Source organism: Manacus candei, unplaced genomic scaffold (genome assembly GCF_025592945.1).
Source record: "Manacus candei isolate 608988 ecotype Guabito, Panama unplaced genomic scaffold, ASM2559294v1 h1tg000028l, whole genome shotgun sequence".
NCBI lineage: Eukaryota > Metazoa > Chordata > Aves > Passeriformes > Pipridae > Manacus > Manacus candei.
This window is the reverse complement of record NW_026138076.1, coordinates 5,755,516-5,776,312: the sequence shown is the minus strand read 5'-3', so window position 1 is coordinate 5,776,312 and position 20,797 is coordinate 5,755,516. Positions and strand designations below refer to the sequence as shown.

The 20,797-nt window shown below is 37.4% G+C and overlaps 1 protein-coding gene across 9 annotated transcripts in view; it reads right to left on the bottom strand.

Annotated features, from left to right (window-relative positions):
- Positions 1-1,262: 1,262 nt before the first annotated feature.
- Positions 1,263-20,797, bottom strand: part of TBC1D1 (TBC1 domain family member 1) — a 105,589-nt gene continuing 86,054 nt past the window's right edge. For all 9 annotated transcript variants that reach the window (XM_051789923.1, XM_051789921.1, XM_051789920.1 and 6 more), the window contains 7 exons: positions 17,896-18,057; positions 15,939-16,097; positions 11,430-11,674; positions 10,870-11,029; positions 6,477-6,646; positions 4,304-4,474; positions 1,263-3,061 (listed from right to left, as the gene is read on the bottom strand). In XM_051789923.1, the coding sequence (XP_051645883.1) occupies positions 2,861-3,061; positions 4,304-4,474; positions 6,477-6,646; positions 10,870-11,029; positions 11,430-11,674; positions 15,939-16,097; positions 17,896-18,057 (1,268 nt within the window). In that variant the 3' untranslated portion in view covers positions 1,263-2,860. The remainder of the gene's footprint in view (positions 3,062-4,303; positions 4,475-6,476; positions 6,647-10,869; positions 11,030-11,429; positions 11,675-15,938; positions 16,098-17,895; positions 18,058-20,797) is intronic.

Here is a 20,797-nt window from a genome sequence, read left to right as displayed (position 1 = left end):
AGTCATTACACATCTTTATGACTCAATTTTCACTCTAAACAAGGGAATTTGTGGCTTTATGAAAGTGCTTTGACCTTCCCACGATAGGCACTGTATCATCATTCTCAGATTCTGTATTAAGTAACTATCTCTGGAAATAGACAATAGGGCAAAATACAGCAGTATATTAAAGAGCCAGAAGCACAGGGAGTTCCAGGTAACCACCTATCACAAACTACCACTTGCACTAACTAGTTTGAAGGAAATCAAAGCAGAAGCAGGTGACCACAGCATACCACATCCTCCAGCTACACAATGCTGTTCACTGCTATGGTTTCAGAGGAGCTGCCTTTTTCTTGTTACACATGCCAACATTAGTTCTTTCCACATTTCAGGCTAACCTTTCTCTAGACTGCTTGCACCCAGGTCATTCACTAGCACGCTCACACTGCACCCCTTGCTGCCTTTGCCATGCACCTTTGGAAGCCTAGGTTGCACATACCAGTGAACTCCTTCCTTCCTTCTTCACTGTTTTTTCTTTTCTTCAAAGACTTAAGCATGACTGCTGGGGATTTTTATCTGGAGAAATGATATGGAGAAAATGTTGATTATTTCAATTTCGATCTTCCAGGAGTGGTTCATTTGCGATTTCTGCTGAGGGACCCAGTGTATGGATTTGGAAGCTTTTTTTTTTAAAATATTCTCTGAATCCAAAATTACTGCTCAAACAGAAGATGGTATGTGATGACAATTCCTGGCACTCAGACAATAGGAGATCTAATTTTACACATTCTTCAAGATGCTTAGCTAATAGTATAGTTGGAGTATCAAGTATCTGGGACTAGCTCTGGGCTCTATTACTTCTTTTTCATACTTCTGGGGGGAAAAGCCCTGAGCTTTTCCAAAGTTGGGAAATTAGTAAGTGATATTACTTTCCTCCAAAATCTAGTCCAAAGCCTTTTATCGAGAATTTGTGGAATACCAGAAGGAAGTGCACTTAGACGAGAACTAGAGTCTCTGTTCTCAGAATGCACAAATGTGGTAAATAGATAACAAACAACTTTACGCTTTTGTGACTATATAGAATTAACTGTTTCACTGTACCAGGGTGCTGAATTTTCTGTGGGTACAAATGAATTTTCCATCTGTACATATAAAATTAACAACCACTGCAGACGGCTTTCTTTCAGGGAAGTTTTGTCTTACACAATTCTGAACTGTCACCCCACCAACTGTGCTTTTGTTTTTAAATGTCAAAAAATGTACAAACATAGATGTAGGCATGGATTATTATTTTTTTTATTGCTCTTGTTAAGAAGTCAATGTATGAATTATGACACTATGCTGTGAAAATGCAACATTACTGAGTGCTCTAACAGTATGAGGTCCATTATGATAAGATTTTAAACATGAAGCATGAGCTTCACTATGGATTTCCAAATAATAAAACAAGCTTAAGGGTTAAGTGGATTAATAATAACTGACTGATGTGAAATTTCAATACTAAGTGAATACAACGTGGACTTGCAAGAACCAAACATATAAAAATCATGTCCTGGGTCAATCATCACCATAACAAAACACTGATGCCTATTAAACTGTGCTTGGGGACTGAACAAAACTTGGCACTATTCTTAATTCTGAAGCAAACCTAAACAACTGAGTATTCATAGATATCATTGCACAGTGGTGCTTTAACTGGCTTGCAAACTACTTTCATTGTATTAAGGAAAGTGAGAATTGTTTTTTTATATATGTAATCTTACTTGAAAGATGCATTGCAAAAAAGAATGGTGTCCCAATCAGAACTGCAATACTGTTTATAAAACATTTTAAGCATATGTGGCACAGCATGAAGCTCTTGAAATGCCTCCACTTCTTCAGAAAAAGTCTTAAAGAACATTTCTCAGAGGATGGGTGGGCACAGAGTACCAAATAAAAGGAAAATGACAATGAGCATTAGTTTCCCAGCAAAAAGATGTCTTACATCACACAGCAGATCAGAAATAAATAAGATGAAACTTGAAGAGTATGAATATAAATCCTCAGATGATGCTAGAAGAGTCACAGGCTTCACCAAATCAATGGTAATATATTTTGTTAAGAATAATGCAGTTATTATATACAGTATGTTTATCAGATAATGCCAACCAACAATACACTACATTAATGGCTGTTAAACAAAAAATATACTAAACCAACATACTTATAAAAACAGATGGCAACCCCCTAATTATGCATAGTTACATATGATAAAAGTCCAGCTCCCTGGAGTCCAATGGGTTGACACCTTCAAGCATAAGGAAGCAGTTTTCTGAAGCATAAACATAATTAACAGAACCCAGTCAAGATGTAGGGGAATTACACTGTCAAAAATCTCAAGTCCAATCACAAAACTCTCTGTAAATGTTTCCACTGCATAGCTGCAATGGGACAGTCATCTATGCAAAGGTTTTACACTGTCATATTTCTTCAAAGGACCTTCTAAAGGATGTGCTATTTAACACAGTGGTGATCCAGACAAAACCAAAAAATGTGACAAACTCAGAGCACTTAGGTTCAGAAGCACTTACTGAAGAATCCATAGCCTATTTACAGTGTATTGTGTATGACTGTAAACTATTAAGTTTCTCCTGCTTATTATTTATTACGTGGCATCTTACTCTTCATAGTATTTCTACATACTAAGAAGAAAAGAGTCTTCTCCCCAAGAAACAAGCTTCTCTGATATGGGAAGCCACCATGTCTCTATCTTGCTTTGCTACAGTAAGGCATGTACAATGAACATGACAATGTCAAATCCCCGTGGATCATGACAAAAAGACTCTGTTCTTCCCTTTGTTTCTCGCTCAGCTTCTCTGCTCCATTCCAACTGTGCATGTCAGTCAGCATCCATATGTTCTTGTCTAGTAAGTAGAGGATTCCCATCTGTATCACCAATCTTTTTTTGCATCTCTTCCACTGCTTTCAGCAAAGCTGCTCGCTCCTGCTCAAGAGTGAGAATGGTCTGCTTCAGTTTGCCTTCACTGGTCAATAAGACCTCTACTGTAGCTTCAAGGTTTTGGATTTTCCCATTAGCAACCTTTTAAAGTCAAAAGATAAAAGGAGGGGGAGGAAGGACAGGACAGGGGAAAAAAAAGTAAATTCATTAATGACTGAAACCATCTTTAAACTTTTTTTTGAGATACATGAATACATATAAAATACTTAAGAAATTACAAAAAATTGCAAAGTTAAATGCAAGTATGAATGTTATTAAATCCGTGCACTTTAGAGTACAACTACGATTTTGTCTATAACAAGAAACTTCCCTGTCTCAACTTGATTGCTTTGGTTAGTTCACAATTAAACTCAGAATATAATGTAAAGTAATGAAATTAGAAAGCCACCAAGTCTGCAAATTTTATACCAAAGAACTGCAGGTTAAGATAAGCTTCTGTGTGGGTAAGTTGAGAGACATTTTTGGCCAGTCACAGTTGTTGCTTTGCAAAGCAAACTCAGCCTGTTAGCTGCATCCTCATTTCATCTCGACATTGAGTCCAATGAATTTGGAGGCAAAGAGGAAGGAGGGGATTTAGAGCAATCTTGAAAAATTCCAAAAACGCTCCTCCAAAAGGCTGCACGTATTGGCATTCTACTTCACGGGAAACAAAGTGTTAGATTGTTCAAACTCATCATGTGAGATCTGTAGCTGAGATACTTCGACAACATCCAATATCTGTTTGGACATTTCAGCACTGGATAACAGTTGGTGACAAGAGTACTGGATGGTCTTGGCTTTCAGGAAAGTATGTGCCTTTCTGATGAGCTCACTGCCCTTTATGGTGGGTTAAAAAGTTCAGCCTTTGCGGGCAAAACATTGACAAACTCACATTATCTGGTGACACATTGTAATTGTAATAAAAAGTATGTCTTTACAGACAATGTATCCTATCTCTAATGTATCTGTAAATTGTGACACTGGAATTAGTTTTTCCATTTTTGATAGACTACTATCCCTGCTGTAAAATAAAGCAGTGACTGAAAATGTAAAAATGAAGTTGAAAAAGCACTTGGTGTCTTTTTAGTTATCTTCTACAGCTATGATTTTAATTTCAAGAGAAGAGATAGTGTGATGAATCAAGTTTTCACTAACTACAAGCATATGCTCTATCCATCCCCCTCTCAGAATTTCTTCTGCATTAAACTTTAAGGGCTAAACTAAATAAAACTTGAAAGTGGCTACACTTTGAAGTCACTAGACCAAACACTGTGGTGTAGAACAGTGTCTTCTGAAAAGGTGTATAAATTAGAATGATAATTAAATATGAAATATAAATTGTACCTGCAATTCTTCCAGAAGATCAAAGTTTTGTTTGCGCAAGCTACTGTTTGCCTTTTCTAATTTATCCAGTCTCTGATTGTCATTTAAAGATGAATCTATAAGCTCATCCTGAAGCACATGATATTCAACTTCATAAGCTTGCAACTGTTTGGCAATATCCATTTCAAACACCTGTTGTATATAAAAATATTATTAGATGCTGCGCAGATCAAAACCATAGCTCTTTCAATGCTTTAAAATCTATGGGTCTAGATCTAGACTTAAATATCTAATGACTGCATACAAATAAAAGGCCTTACTTATTGGCATTCACATTTCCTGCTCTGGAAATGGCAAGACTCTGGCAGTAGGGTGCAATACATTGGCATTAGATCTACTTAAAAACTTTGCCACCGATTTGTTGCCTGATTTCAGCAAAACTACTTACATGAAAGCTTTCAAGAAGTGTAGACTTTGTAGGATATTCCCCTTTTCAAATTTAATGCATCTCAGATTGGCATAAACCCTCCTAGACATACTTGAAATTAGTTGTCACTTTCGAAAATGTGTGGCCCAAACCCATGTGCCCACGTAAAAGTGTAAGGCTAAGCAGAATAAAAGCTTTAAATGAAAAACAGTAAAATTTGCTGGCTTTATTTATAATTCTACAGTACCTTTACAGACTGACAGAAAATGAAATAATCTATCCTTACACTAATGCACTTAACGGAAACATTATGTAATGTCCAAGTAGATTTCTATTATTGTTAACTACGAATCACTGAAATGAATACTCAGTCTTATACATGAATATTATGACTCCAATGTCCCTGAAGTATTTATCTCCTCTAAAAGCAGTGAAGAAGATGGTAAATTAAAAGAAAAAGTGTGCCAATCACAGAACATAGAAGAAATAAAAGTTGATTTAAAGATGCATCTGAAAAATAGCCCAAGAAGAGAAGTTCATGGGATATTCTTTATTTTTAAACTTCTTGTACTTTATTCCTTTTATAAATGAGTCAAATGTCAAATCCTATCTGAAATACTTGTTGAAATAACAAGAACAATTTCCTATTTTATTTATCTGTGCTGTCTACAAAACTGTAACTGTTGGTTAAAGAAAACATCAGTTCATGAAATGTTTCAGTCACATGGTACATGTGCTAAAAAACCCTATCTCACAGTTGTATAACAGCAGAAACAGAGAGCTTTTAAGTATAGATGTATTTCAGCCTTCTGTAGAATAGATGAATAGCTGTAGAATAAGTTCAAATTTTGAGTTTGATTACACATATGGAACTTTCATTTTCTGTAGATCTGAGCATCTCTGGAGAAGACACTTTGTTGAAATTTCAATAAAACAAGCAGTGCAATTCAGCAGGGCAGAATACTAGTTCCTCTCATGACCTCTGCCACTTCTAGCCTCTGTGCTCCTGAGGAAGGAGGAAAATCCCTGCTGTCATAACCAGAGTATCAAATCTGAAAGGGGGGAAACATGAGGCAAATCAAAAGTTTGACTTGAAAACTAGCTAACTGAAGGCATGTTAAGGCATGTGAACCAAAGACCATGCTACAGAAGGTGTGACAACACTTAAGGTTTTTAAACAAGCAAGCCTTAACTGCAACCATTTGTGATTTTTTTCAAATTCCACAGTTATTGTTTGGAGTATCCTGCTAGCTTAGCAATATTGCATCATTCTCCTTGTCTGCTGTTAAAAAAAAAATTATCAAGGATTCCCAGTTTTTGCTGTCTAGAGTCACTGCTCATTGCAAGAGCCTGCACTGCCCCCTGTGCTCCTGGCAGAATGACGTTTTTACATACTGAAGCAGCACCACAAAAGCCAGTATAGACAAAGTCAATGGAGGGAGGCTTCTAATTTCATTAAGTAAGGTACACGCTTAAGAGGCTCTTGTAAGTCAATTTTTGCTTCTGAAATGAGACTTGGAGGGCAAGATTCTTTGGTGAAAAAAAATTAAATGAATTTTCATTAAAGGCTTCATAAAGTGACAATAACCAACATGTAGACATATGAACAGTAAGCTACTATACAAGTCATCTGCTACCAAAAGTTTTCAACATCTTTGGAACTACAATAACAGAATTCTCAGCTAGAAGTAGCACACTGTTGGAGTTTTCTGTCAAAGAAAAGAGCATTCCTTTGCATACCTCTCATATGTTCAGAATATTTCATACCTGACTAATGGTCTTTTCCATCTGTACCAAACCCAAGTTGGGGAGAGTACTTTTAATAAAATCAACAATAGTTTCTAGGTTCTCATGCTGCAGAATCAAGGGCTTGTGACTTCCCAGAAGGCTTAGAGCCACTTTAAATATAGCCTCTGATCCCTGAAGAAAGAGCATATCTGCAAAAAAAAAAAAAAGAAAAAGAAAAAAAAGATTCTATCAAGCAATCACATCTTTTGACAAGAATATTAAAACAATAAAATATCCAAGGACAATTACTTCTCATAGGAGCAACCTAGAGGTTAGATATACTGTGCCAGACACATGCTTTTGGCTATGGCTTTAGAAGTTTTATAGGATCAAGATTATTACTGTGAATAGCACACTTGACTATCACAATCGTTCACTAATTTGTTCACTTAGTTTTCACAAAAAAAAAATCCAGTTTAAATTTAAGCTAAGTACACAATAAACCAGGTAGTCGAGTTTGTCAGTGTTGCCACTTTCTGTGCATGTAATAGTTTAGTCGGCTTTTTTGATGTTCATGAGAATACAAATTTGAATAGAAAACTAATCCAAATGCCCTTTAAAAATCCTAATACAACAGGTAAAACCTAAACCTGAAGACACAACTGAAGATCTGAAATTCTGTTCTTTTCTCATCTTGTGGAGAGAGCCACAAAACCTCAGCTAATACAACACTGAGCACATGAGGCTAAATGCACACTTTCCAGCAGCATCAGGTTTCATATGCATGTGTTTATTTTTAGTATGTGTCTCAACCACTTCTGTGAATATTCTAATGATATATTAATAAGTACCCTGAAATCTTAGTAATACAGCTCAAGTGTAAATACTGCAGGTGGCCCTGCAATGACAGCACCTGGCATACATTCAAGCACACTGAAACCACAGTATATAGTGACCTTTCAATGCAACACCCTCTCTTTCCTTGTCCTTTACAAAGTGCCTATGTATTTATAATGAAATAGAAGTCTGCAATGAAAGCATCAGACAAGAAAGCCATCTTCACAAAACCAATCTGTATAAACAGCATTGCTCTGCATTTGACCTTCCTGCTACTGTAACTCAGAATCTGTTTTATTGAGGGACTTGCTATAGGCAGAAGCATCTAACATATGAAACACTACTGATGGAGGTGAAAAAGGAAGAGAAGATACTCTGGCTTTTTATCTTATTTCCTAAATGTGTACTTATTTTGAAAGGGCTTCTCTTTTTTTCTTTCCCTGCTTTGTATTTGAAGCTGTGAATGAAGCCACAATCACATACAAAGTAGCACAATGGTACCAAAAAACAGTGTCTTATTAAAAAAAAAAAGGAATAAAGAAAGAGAAAAAAAACCACCACAAAGTAAGGTAAACAACTACTAGCAAAACTACAGGTATCTCTGATGTAGTGAAGAACCTATGAAAACACTGGCTAACTGCCTTTCTTAGTAAATGCAAACTCTTTCCAAATTTGTATCACAATGAAATTCCTGCCCTGCGCTCTTTTACTTTAATGTTGAAGCCATAACTCATTTCACTCTCTTTCTCTCCGAGAAAGAAAAGCACAAGTAATAACTAACCATAAATCTTGCACTTTGCTGCTGTTTGTCCCAGAAGTAGTGTAACATTTTTCAACTCTATGCTGACTTGAATGTGAACTCCAAAGGCAGGAATGATTAAAAAGTGGTAACAGAGCAGGCATCTGCTTCAATTCTCAATTGAAACTCAAAACTATGGGGAAAATGGTTCAGAGGGAAAGCTCTATGTTAGGACAGGGAAAGCTGAAGAGCAGCTAGGAAACACAAAATGAAAAAAAGGAGAGCTGAAAATAATGTGTATTTATGATTCAGCACCTGCCCCATAATGATATGCAGATTAACTCAAGGTGACCTAGAAGTTGTTAATTAATGTCTGTATGAGCTGAGCTGGTAATATACATCTGAAATCCCTCTCTCATTTAAAACAGCAAGTACTTAACAAAGACCTGTTTGTTATCCACTCCCCCCACTTCCTGTTAAGTGGGCTTCCTGCCAACAACACTACCGTGAAGGTACCCAAATTAATGTCAGCATGACTGGCAGCCTACGGGATTAAAAAAAATTAAGTTTTATATACAAACTTGAAATAAAATAAACACTATTCTATCAAGTCTCCCTTATTAATAAGTAAGCAGGGGTACTAAGAACACATATTTCTTAACACTGTATTTTCATCAGATCCTGCTCAGGAGAAATGTTGAAAGTTTGGACAGATAATTAAAAAGTTAAAAGGAGTTTTGGTATTTGACTCACGAAACAGTCTAACGCACTTCTTTTACATATTGCCTGTATGGTGCCTGCAAAAAGCACATTCTGTGGAAATCTAAAGGAAGTGGTCTGTAACAACTGTATTATTAAATGGCAGTGGGCTAGCTTCAGATACCAAGGGTTCAGAGATACCATGCTAGAAAGTAGCAGTGCAATCTCACAGTCTTAGTAACCGATAAATCAGTTACTTCAGCATCAACATTCTTACATCCCAAGGGTCTAAAAAGTGAGCAATGAAAACATATGTATATTTCTGCAAAAGTGTACAAACACATAGGTCAGAAATGACTGGATCCTAACTTGCCGTACTGCTAATGACAGTCACTAGTAAAGTGACAGCTTTAGTCTTTTTTAGGTTTAAAGTTATGTTTCAGAGTCTTTAGTATAGGTGAAGATGAGATTTTATTTTCTAATGTAAGAAACTATCCAATGTTCTCAACCTAGCTCTAGTAATCACTGTTTTAAGGAAATTACTAAACACTTTGAAACATTAAAAATTTCAAGTGTTGGTCATGCTGAAATTTCTCTCTAAAAAAACATCTGAGGTTTTTAAGAGGCAACAGTTTCCATCACACATGATTTGCTCTCCTTGATCTAAAATCAGATGTGTGAAGATCATGTATCTATGCCTTCTAAGGCAAACTCTTTGTTTTCTAAAGCCCTTCAATCCTCCAGTGACAGGTAAAGTACTAATCTGTGTATTAAGGCAGAAATCCAAATATACTGGATATACAAGGCACTTTTATAACCTCACTGCAGTCAACTGTCCAATTCAAAGACTCTTCTTACCATGTACAATACTATGAATGATTAAGAATAATTGAGAGATAAACTGATTATAAACTCAGTGGATAACACTCACATACAGTACTTTGTTTAATTCCTACAGATTATTAGTGTCAGCTAGATACTTGTTGAGGTACATTAGCCTACTTTGAACTCTTCCAGGAAAAGAAACCCCACTGTTTTCCCTGGAGTTCAGATGCTAATCACAGGACATATAGTTCTGCTTAGATATATACATCATCCTTTTCACTCTGATTTTTTCTAGAACTACTTTTAGCATGCTCTTAAACAGAAACAAGACGGGATTCTTGTTGGTTCTTCTTGGGCTCTATATTAATTATTTGTGGTAGATAAGACTATGCTTTTTTTAAGTCAGGAAAGTATCAATATTAATACCTTAATAAATAATTTCTTCATCGCATCTCTAAAATGAGGCTGACTAAGGAAAATGAAAACAGCTTCTCATCAGACAAGAGGAATTGGAGAGAAAGCTCTAATCTACCCTGCTCATCATGGACAGTCCAGTACCACATAATGAAGCTGAAAACCAAACAACTAAAAAGGAAATAAAGCATCTTCTCAAACATCAAACAATCTATGAAATATACACTCATAAGGTAGCATCAAGGTAAATTCTTAATTGGAATTTAATTTAAAAAGACCACTTCTGTCGATTTTAAAAATAGGTAACAGAAGTGACTTTAGAGTCTAAACCTCATATGCTTCTAAATATTTTTGGAAGGTGAGATAATCAGACTAAAATTGTAAGGACAAGAAATACTAGTTTAAAAGTCTTAAATTTCTGCGGAGTAAACCCATTAAACTGCAAGAGATTTCTCTATGTGTGTTTTAAAACATAACCCTAAAAAATTTCTGCTGACACTGTTGAACACAATGATAATGGAGTAAATGGATATATTCCTCAGATGATGGCTTTGTCATATCTCCTTTTAGCTTGAAAGTAACTAATGGTTGGTGTTGACGTGCCATTGTCATAACAAAACTCTTGCCTTCACGGCATCAAATTTTCCATCCTCTCTACAAGTGGTTACAGGGTGGGGAAAGTTAACAATGATGAAAAAACAAGACAGGGACTGTTCTTTGCTTTCCTTCTCTCTCTTCCAGTTTACTGAAATACTGCACACTCCATAGGATGACCCCTGTTGTCTTTCTTCTGTTCACAGTAAGCAAAATGTGTCTCCTGGGTGTCTGAAACAGGTTGGATAATAATGCTATTCCTAATAACAAGATTCCAAATATAAGACTTCAAAAAGAACAGATAGAAGTTTTATGAAGAATTACCAAACACTCTGGATACAAATCCAAGGGGAAACTGGGAGGCAAACATGGTGAGGAACCACGGAGCAGCATAGAGGCTGGGGCCAATCTCATGTTCTTCTAGGTGGCTATAGAGGTCTCGATGGTAGTCATGAAGAAGTCGAGACAGTTGGTACATCTGGATCTGCATGGAATAAGAACAAAGAGACTAAAGTGTTTTAACACTCACAGAGAAAGATATTCGACAATTGATGTTTGGACAGAATTGTGTGAAGACAAGAAATACTCAGAAGCTACCTAAAAGACACAGGATGGGTCACCTGTGAGTCAGGCACATTTGCAGGGTCATTTGAAGCTTATACAACACAATAGAATTCTTCCCATTTATGGTTTCCATAGTTTCCCATGAAATCTTTTGATCTGAAACCAGTGCATTTAAAATGATATATTCTTTTCCCAGATTATCCTTCTCTATTTTTGAGAAGTCAATTTAAGTTCGAGTTCAGGTTTTGACAATGCTATCTATATTGCATTATTATGATCTAACATTAGCATCCTCTACTCAAAAAATCCTGAATTCATACCTGTAAAATTGTCATGTCAGGACGATATTGTTTTCTCAGGCCCATGTCAAACATGAGAAACTTTAGCATTTTAAAAGCATCTTCTTCACTCATATGGAGTAGTAGAACTCCTGCTACAAAACTAAGACCCTGGCAATATCCTACTTCCTGGTCCAGAAGCGAATAGGCCTTCAAAATATTGTAGAGTGACAGCTGCCCAGCTCCCAGCTGTGCTGAGAAGTACGGATGTGTTGGAAATGTGCGCCCTGTGAAAATAGCTGAAGTTAGTGATTTAAACTACAAAATAAACAACAAACCCCCCAAAACCCTGCCATGTTATCAAATCAAACGGTCCTTCAAAAATATAGATTCTTTAGAAAAGCAGATTCTGAGCCAACCCCCAGGAAAGCTGTAAGAAAGTTAACAATACGAAAAAATTGACTCTCATACTCTACCACTGTTTTGTTACAGTCATTGCAAAATTAATTTTGAAATTGTCAGGGGGATGGTGACAATCTGTTTTTTGGAACAGCTGAATACCTGGTTCTTAAGACTGGCCCTGATCAGTTTGTTAAAGGGCTTATAGGGCCTGGTTGCCAGTAATAGTGGGAGACTTGATTCAGTGGCTTGATGAGTCACCCAGTTCTATTTTCTTGATTAAAAAGTGTTAGCTTTTAAACAACTTTTAGAATCCAGACACAGACTTAGAACATCTGAGCTACCTCTGGGGGCAGAGTGGACACCGGGACAATGGGGTAGAGTGCACCCTAAGCAAGTTTGCAGATCACACAAAACTGGGAGAAGTGACAGATACACTGCTGCCATTCAGAGAGCAGCAGGCTGGAGAAATGAGCTGACAGGAACTTTAGAAAGTTCAACAAAGGTAAGTGCAAAAATCCTGCCCCTGGAGAGGAACAATGCCATGCACTGGTATTTGCTGGAAGCTGTCCATCTCGAAAGCAGCTTTGCAGAAAAGGACCTGAGGGTCCCGCTGGTCACCAAGTTGAACATGAGTCAGCAATCTACCATTGCAGCAAAGAAGGTTAATGGTATCCTGGGGTGTGTTAGGAGTGTTGCCAGCAGGAGGCAGGTGATCCTTCCCCTCTACTCAGCACTGGTCAGACGACATCTGGAATGCTGTGTCCACTTCTGGGCTTCCCAGGACAAGAGAGATATGGTTATACTGGAGAGAGTCCAGCAAAAGGCCACAAAGATGATGAAGGAACTGAAGCATTTCAAGAAGAAAGGTTGAGAAAACTGGGACTGTTCAGCCTGAAGAAGAAAAGACTCAGGGGGATGTTACCAGTGTGTGCAAACACCCAGTGGGAGGAAATGAAGAAGGAACCAGGCTCTTCCCAGTAGTGTTCTCTGACAGAACGAGACGCAATGGGCACAAATTGAAATACAAGAAATTCCACCTATCATTTAAAAAAACTTTTTTCTTATTGTAAGAGTGGCCAGACAGTGGCACAGGCTACCCAAAGAGGTTGTGGAATCTCCATCTATGCACATATTCAAATTCTGAGCAAACATGATCCTGGGCAGCCTGAGCAAACCTTGCTTTAAGGAAGAGCTCCCTTCCAACCTCAACCACTCTGTGATTCTGTGAACAAAGACATTAAGGACTTCACCTTTGCAGACATTTTTTTTTTTTTCCAAACACTTTTCCGAATGGGAATTTTTCACTTTTAGGAAAAATTCTCCACCTATCAGACTTTCTCTGTGAAACACCTCAATAGAGAAGAAATTTGAATACCTCTTTTGTTCTAGTATTAAGTGGAGCTTGTTTCTTGTTTGCCCACTTGTTAAATATCACCCCACCTCTTAGCTCCTGGAATGCTGCTGTGCTGCCAGATAATATCAGAGCTCCTGTTTCAAGAAGACAAAGCCCGGGGCAGAGTCCTTCTGCCATCCGGTAGCTGCTCTAACCTGTCACATGGGACATGGCATTCAGTTCTGAGTAGGTGTCCCTGACCAGGGTGTCAGAGTTGAATGTTACAGAAGAAATATTTCTGGCTTTCAAATGAGAAGCAGCTTATGGAACTACAACACAGCCAAAAGGCAGACCTGCACTGCCTCACTCATGCAGCAAGGCTCCTTTCATGTAAGTCATGAAGAAAAGTGACAGGCTGAGCAAAAATAAAAATGCAAAGAAGTTCTAAAAACCAGTAAACAGAGGAGAAGCAGAACTGATTTGTTTCTGAGTGCCCTGGTGCTAACTTAGCTAAGAATTTTAGCTTTTATTTTGGAGCAAACACCTCTGTTTTTGCTGAAAAGAGACTCTACCTACTACTTTATTTTTCAAAATGTAATAAAACAAAATATCATTTTCTACTGTGTTTGGCAAATACCCAATGATGGATGGTTTCCTATACTGATAGCATCTAGAAGTCAGTTTACCCTACCTTATTGAGAGCTGAAATCATTTACTGAACATGACTTCAGGACCTGAAATTCCCAGTGACTGCAGTGGTTGTACAGGTGGGCTCACAAAATAAATACATACAAAAGTCTGCAGAGAGTTGTGGCTTTTTTCCTTGTCCATGTAATGAAATAATACCATGACATGTAAACTGGGCCAGGAAAGCAGCTGCTGTACCTCACCTCTGCATCCAGATGCACAGTGCTGGCCCCATTTTCAGGAAGCACTATCTATAGCTGAAGATGCATCAGTTCAAATAGTGTGAGCAATACTATTACAGCTTAGGTTCATATTGTGTTAGCAAGACTTCTTTAACCTAATTTGGGAAATGTTTTCAAACATTAGAACCATATGTTGCAAGAACATAGGTTTTTACTTCAAGGTAGAAGTGTATGCTTTCAGAAGGATTCTTAAAGGTTTAAGAGATAGCCTGAAGGAACACAAGTCAGAACATGCAAATTCCTTCTAGCTGCCTATGTAGTTATGCTGTCTGTTACCATGCAGCACAGCTCTATTTCAATGTGAATCACTAGGAAGCCTTCAGATTCTTAATTTCATCTTGCTGTAATCACAAGGCCCAATCCCTCCCTCAATAAATGGGCTGGCAAACAGCACCTTCGCAAAAACATCTTGTATGAAAACCACCGTGAAGTTACCAATCTGCCAATACATGCAGACATTTGTTTCTACAAGAAGAGTACACGGCTAAGACAGGAACGTATCTGTGTGCAGAACCAGGAAGAAAATATGAACAGCTTGCTGAGCCAGTAAGCCACAGTTTGCTGTATGAGACAACCAAGCTCAGACCGATTGTGCTCCCTACTGTCCAGGAGTTATCCACCCCCCTCTCCTCTGCTGAACGTGTTCAAGACCAGCACAGAACTGTTCACCTCTTACTGAACCATTTCAGTGCAACAGAATCCCAACCTTCACTGGCAGGGCTCTCAACACCTGGTATGCTGGACCGATAGGTACTTGCTAGTAAGTGATCTCTGGTTGCATGTAAATGCCTCTCTCAAAAACAAAAGACTGTATCTGGCACTGTTCAATCCAGGGGAATTCCTAGAATTGGTATGAGAAGTCTGAAAGGAACAATTTACCTATGTACAACTGCCTATTCCCAGCTGGTATTAAGGTTCCTTTTGGAGTGTTACTTTCCCAGCACCAAGTCGAAACCTGGCAAGTCTGTAAAGCAGGGGAAAGTGAAGGTGGCATTGACTTCCATCCCTTCCACCTCAGCCCATGTCAGCTTCTGCAGACACACACCTGTTTTATCAGATTCCTGTCTTCTATGCATTGCCTTGATATTTTGACGCACTTTTCCAAGGATTGCACAAAAGGAGAAAATACTTGCTTTACTGTATAAATCTTAGGTCACCCTCTAAACCTGACAAATCTTCTAACAGTTCAGTACCCACTGAAAACAGTTTGCACATGGAACTTTTTAAAAATGGGTACTCCCAGACAGCCCTGGGTATAGGTGATCTCTCAACAGGCAAGAAAGGGGAATGAATTTGAGCAATGAAAATGCTCAAATACTTTCTGAGTAGTTATAAAAGGCAGAATCATGAGGTGTCCCTCATGACTATGTACTACTGCTTTACAGAAAAAATGTAAAAGAAAATAATGCAATAGGTATTAATCATTCAGATCAGGTCAAGTACAGCTTTCCCCATAAATTTTTATCATTCTATCACATGACATTTGGCTACTTGCATTGCATGACTTCCCTTGATGGAGTTTTTCATGTCAAGTTAATTCAATCAAACTTTGTGATTACAGACTTAAATTGTCCCCCACAACTTCTCAGACCCAAACTGCCAACAGTTCTAACATGCTCTGGAAGACATTCTTTATTTTTTGCCCTTATAAGGGAAGAGCATAATGAACACTGAGTTCAGTGTGGGATTATCTCACACACAAGAGGTGGGATCCTCTTGGACAAACATCATCTCCTGGTTTCTCATTTACACCAGATGAAAAGCAGTTCTTACCAACAATCTGTTATTAAATGGTGAAAGGCTTTTTGTGTGTTACCTTGTTTTATTTAATTATCTTCCAGAGACCATAAACCCCTTGTTTTAATTTCAGACCATTACTGTACTTACCTAGGTCAATAAGTATTGCATGCTGCTGGGAAGTTAGTTGTTTTAGGAGTTCTTTATAAGGTGTGTCCTTTGGTTGTTGCTTACTTGGAAACTGATGTTTAAGATGGTATTGCTCTGCTAGAAACTTCCATATCTCCCCACGATGGTGACGTGGTACTCCTGATGGAAGAAAGTAATTAAACCAGTAATTTGTACTCCTACTGAGGGTTCAGCTATAGTTGAGCTAACAGGATTGAGGAACTGAAGATCTGTATATGCTAGACCGGCAAGCAGATCCCTATCTGATATCTCCAGTGAACCAAAGAAGCAGATCAAACTACAGTGCTTACACTTCCTCAACCACTAAAAGACATCAGCACCTTAACAGGAGAGATTTAAGGCAGAAACACGGGGAGCTGCCTAAGTCTGAGAAGTACTAGAAGAGGCAATACTTGTATCTGAACTGCAATACTTGTATCTGAAAAGTTTAAGCTTATCTCCCATTTTTCTATGTAAAGTACACAATAAAACGTTGCAATAGAACTAACTCTCACTAACAGAGCACTGACTCTGTTGTTAGGAGTAAGTTTTAGGAAGGTGGGATGCACACATACCAGAAGTATAAACAGGTACAAATGAGATGTGATCTAGAGCCTACAATACAAGGCACATAATCAGATAGCAAGTATTGTATTTCTAGTTTTACTATTAGTTTGCTGAATGACTGGTACACATAAAAATGTTTTAAAGCTTGAATTTATTTCTCTATAAAAAGGGATGATGCTACTTTCACATAGGTAATGGTAGTCTTCATTTTTATCTATATGTAAAGCTCTGAGAGTACAATTAATTCAGCACAAGACTGGCTCTATTAAATCATCTACACGAGAAATCAATACACTGTTCTTCAGGATGGTATTCTGTCTAATCCATGAGGTACTAGAACCAGCTATTGCAGGTCAAAGCAATTTATGGCTTGAAGTTTTTTGGACTGCTTTTTTCTTTTAGTATACATGTAACATATGGAGGACAAAAACAATAGGAGAAATCAAACCTCACACAAGCATACAACTTACACAGAAAGATAACAAAACATATTAGGATTTGATATTGCTAGAAATTTAGACTTACCTAGTCATCTTAAATGGACAGCTCGGTTTAACTTGCTTGTATAATTACATATAGTCACGTGCAATATTTAAAATATTAAACTTCTGATAGTGGTTAACTCTTGACACTTCCTTTACAAGTTGGAAAGCTTTGTATAGAACTATAAAAAGCTCCTTGGAGTAGCCATCTTTACCACTGGCTACATACAGCACTCAGCATGGTCCTTTGGGACTAACCATGGCACAAATAACATTGAGCAATAACCCAATTTCTTAGAACATTTAAAGAATATCCTTAGGTTATATTACTTTTGATGCAGTGCAGAGAGGTGCTGTTGCTCAGCCCTGCAGTTGTGAGGAAGACTACAAATGGTATTTCCAGGTAAAATGTGTTGTTAGACTCAGAGAAAAGGCAGTTCTGCAGTGATATCCATGTATACTGTTTGTATATAGACATGGTACCCAGGCTGGAACAGAGAATTCCCAGATAATAGTGCAGAGGGTTTCCTCAGTTATTTACACAGTAATTTCTTTGGCATTATCCAGGTTTTTTTTCTTTACTTATAACTTCTTATTTATAAAATCAAATCGCAACAATTGTAATACACTGAGGTACTGTACAACTCTACTGTAAGGACAAATGTTATTAAAAAATGAATTAGCTCCAGTAATACAACTGCAGCCACTCCTGAAAGGGACTGGTATTTGCATTCGCACAGCCATGATGGTACTGAACGTTGTAACTTGTTTAGGCAGCAGCCCAAGGAACAGCTCTAGTGAGAACCTGGTTATAAGGAGTGGTCACCCTATTCCTTTTCGAATACAATTTACATGCATTTCAACAACTCAGAAAAACAAACTGTGCTTACCTTGTGCAACAGCAGAGTGTATTTTTTCCACATCAAATTTAATCTTTGACCTTCCAGGTGTACTCAACATTTTTTCCCAAATCAAAGTTACATCTTTTAAGCATGGTGTGATTTCTTCGTAGTCAAGTTTCAGACGTCTGTTCTGCAAATTGTTTTCTGAAGCTAGGAAGTGATATCATGAATGTAGCAGTCAATATTATTTACTATTTGTAAAATGGATTAATTTAACTTACAACTTCCTATGAATATGGTAAAGCTTTTAAGTTTTGTTTCTGTGGGGGCATTTTAGTATTAGAATGATATGGAAAAAATGGTTTATTAATGGTACTCATGTAAAAACTAAATAATAAAGCATCTTTTGTGACAGTGGATGAATTTGTGGAGGTTGTAAAACTGAAAAAATAGGAGAAAAAAAAGTGTAGTTCAGATGAGATAGAAATATGTCAGTCATCTATTCTTAAAAGGATGAAATGCTGAAAGAAAATGTTATAAGGAAACCAAGATGAAGCTACAAAGAGAGCACTAAGGAGTGACATAAACTGGGGATATTTATGAAGAATTTAACAAAACAGGTATTTCAACTTTTTAACTAGGCTGTAACATGGCTGAGGACTCAATGCACCTAGTTCCAGGACAAGAACAGCTCTCTACTTGCAAAAATAAGTAGAACAAAAGTTCAAAAGACATTAAAGTCTGAAAAGGTTCTACAGTATTAAACAAAAATTAAGAAGTATTTCTCCTACAAATAACTTGATTTGAAACTATGTTTATGAAATAGTGTATCATGAAGTGACCATGTTTTTTTGATTCATTTTCTTCTTTGTTGTGATGATGCATTACTGTAATGCTGACAAGATGCTTTTATTTTGAGGACATTCTTGACATACATCATAAGCCTGCTGCTACTTTTGATGATTTCACAGTATGAACTCACAAAATCACACTCCTATGCATTTCAGTCTTCAGACAACGTATGTCAAAATGATATTGTATTACCTTTTGTTAATTTAACTCTCTACTGTTTGCATATTCAATTTCTTTAAATAAATTTACGAAATAGTTAAAGATCACCTGAAATTTACACTGCCCATAATGACATTATCAACACGCTAAATGCAACTTGTTCTAAGATCTGTATCTGCAATTGAGGTTTTTTAGACTATTGAATCCTGAGAGTCATGAAGGGTTACCTTGTCCTGTACTCCCACTGGCTAAACAAGCTTCTAGATTTTAAAAGCTGAAAAAGAACTGTTTATATTTGGGAAGTGTAGGTCCTCATCCTGTAGTCGCTTTCGCATGCAAATGACTTCATTTAGTGAGGTTATTCATGTGAGTTATGAGGTTACCTAAGTGTTTGCAAGATCTGGACCTCATAGTCCATGTAAATACAAGCACTCACAGTTTTGTCCTCACTGTGTGTCCACACTGAAAGCGATTCTGTCTATCTAAGCTATTTGTCAACTTCTTCACATTTTTGTCAGGTCAAATACAACACATTTATAAATCAGAATATTAAAAAAACCTTAAAACACAGGTGGTGTTGTATGAAGATACTTAAAAATGGTATTTAAATTTCAGCTTATATGAAAACCAAGAGAAATCTTTCAATGTTTCATTTTTTGCAAACAAATGTTTTCTGGTGCTTGGTACCTTTCCAGTCTTTTCTGCTTTATTCAGTCTTCTTATTCTATATGCAAAAACGTGACAGTGGGAGTGAGACGTGAGGACTGAGATGAGAATATGCCTTTATCAACAACCTTATTTAGGTTATGACACTACCCAATTCCCAATATCACACATAAGCCCTATCGGTAAAGACGCTGTGCTCGCTGCAGCACAGTCATCTGTTGTTTTCAAGTATTGTCTCACCATCTGAGATCTACATGCAGCAGCTACTTAGGACAACTTCCTCACTCCATAGTGCATACAGCACAGCCTGGGTCTTCAGTCCTGCCAACACCTGCCTCATTCATTCATTAACTACCTTTTAGACATGCTCATCTTTATGTATCTGTGATGGTTTTTAATTTTTTCTTTTGCGCAGACAAATCCGGAGCATTTAGTTAAACTTGTTAAAATGTGTACGGATATTAACGGCCTGAAGTTGACAAAAACTTGACTGCAGGCTCAAGATTCAGATAATTGGAATACAAGAGATATTAAAAGAAAATCAGGAGTATAAATACACAAAACGGAGCAAATTTATTTCTAAATGCCATAAAAAAGTTACAGAAGTTCATTTACAGAGCTATTCTAAGCTGAAGGGATTGTATAAATCATTGCTCTTGGTACCTCTTCTCCAGAGGGTTTTGGCATCTGAGCCAAGGACACTGTACATTTGGTATTCACTGCCATATTTTATTTTACTGGATTAACCAGTACACTTGCTGGGAACACCTGTGGAGTTCTTAGGAAACTCAGGTGTCAGGTGCTCTTCACATACCAGGGTGGAACTAAGAGAGCTATAGTGCTGGGAGCAAATAGTCTACAGGTGGGCTAAGTGATTTGGCAGGCCATATCCAGTGTCCAAGAGGTGTGTTCTCTTTCCAATTAGGAGTCTTAGTCCAAGTTTAAAGAAGGATTTCACATTTGGTGTACTGACCTTGTCACACAGCTGGGCCCTCTCTCTACAGAGGATTGTCTTCCAAGAAGACAATCCTTCCTCAAGTTTACACAAAATTAAAGAAGTATGGCCATTTTCATGTCAGGTACCTCCCCTTTCGAGGGTCCAGATGCCTACTACCTTCCTGACATAAAATCAGCCAGATAAACATTTCTGCCTTCATCATGCATATCTTCAAAGAAGAAGCTCTCAAGGGCAATCACTTATGATTCTGCATGCAGCTGCTCTTTATGTGTAAAAGTTGCCACCAAAATAGATTCGTTGCAGCTAATTCATCCA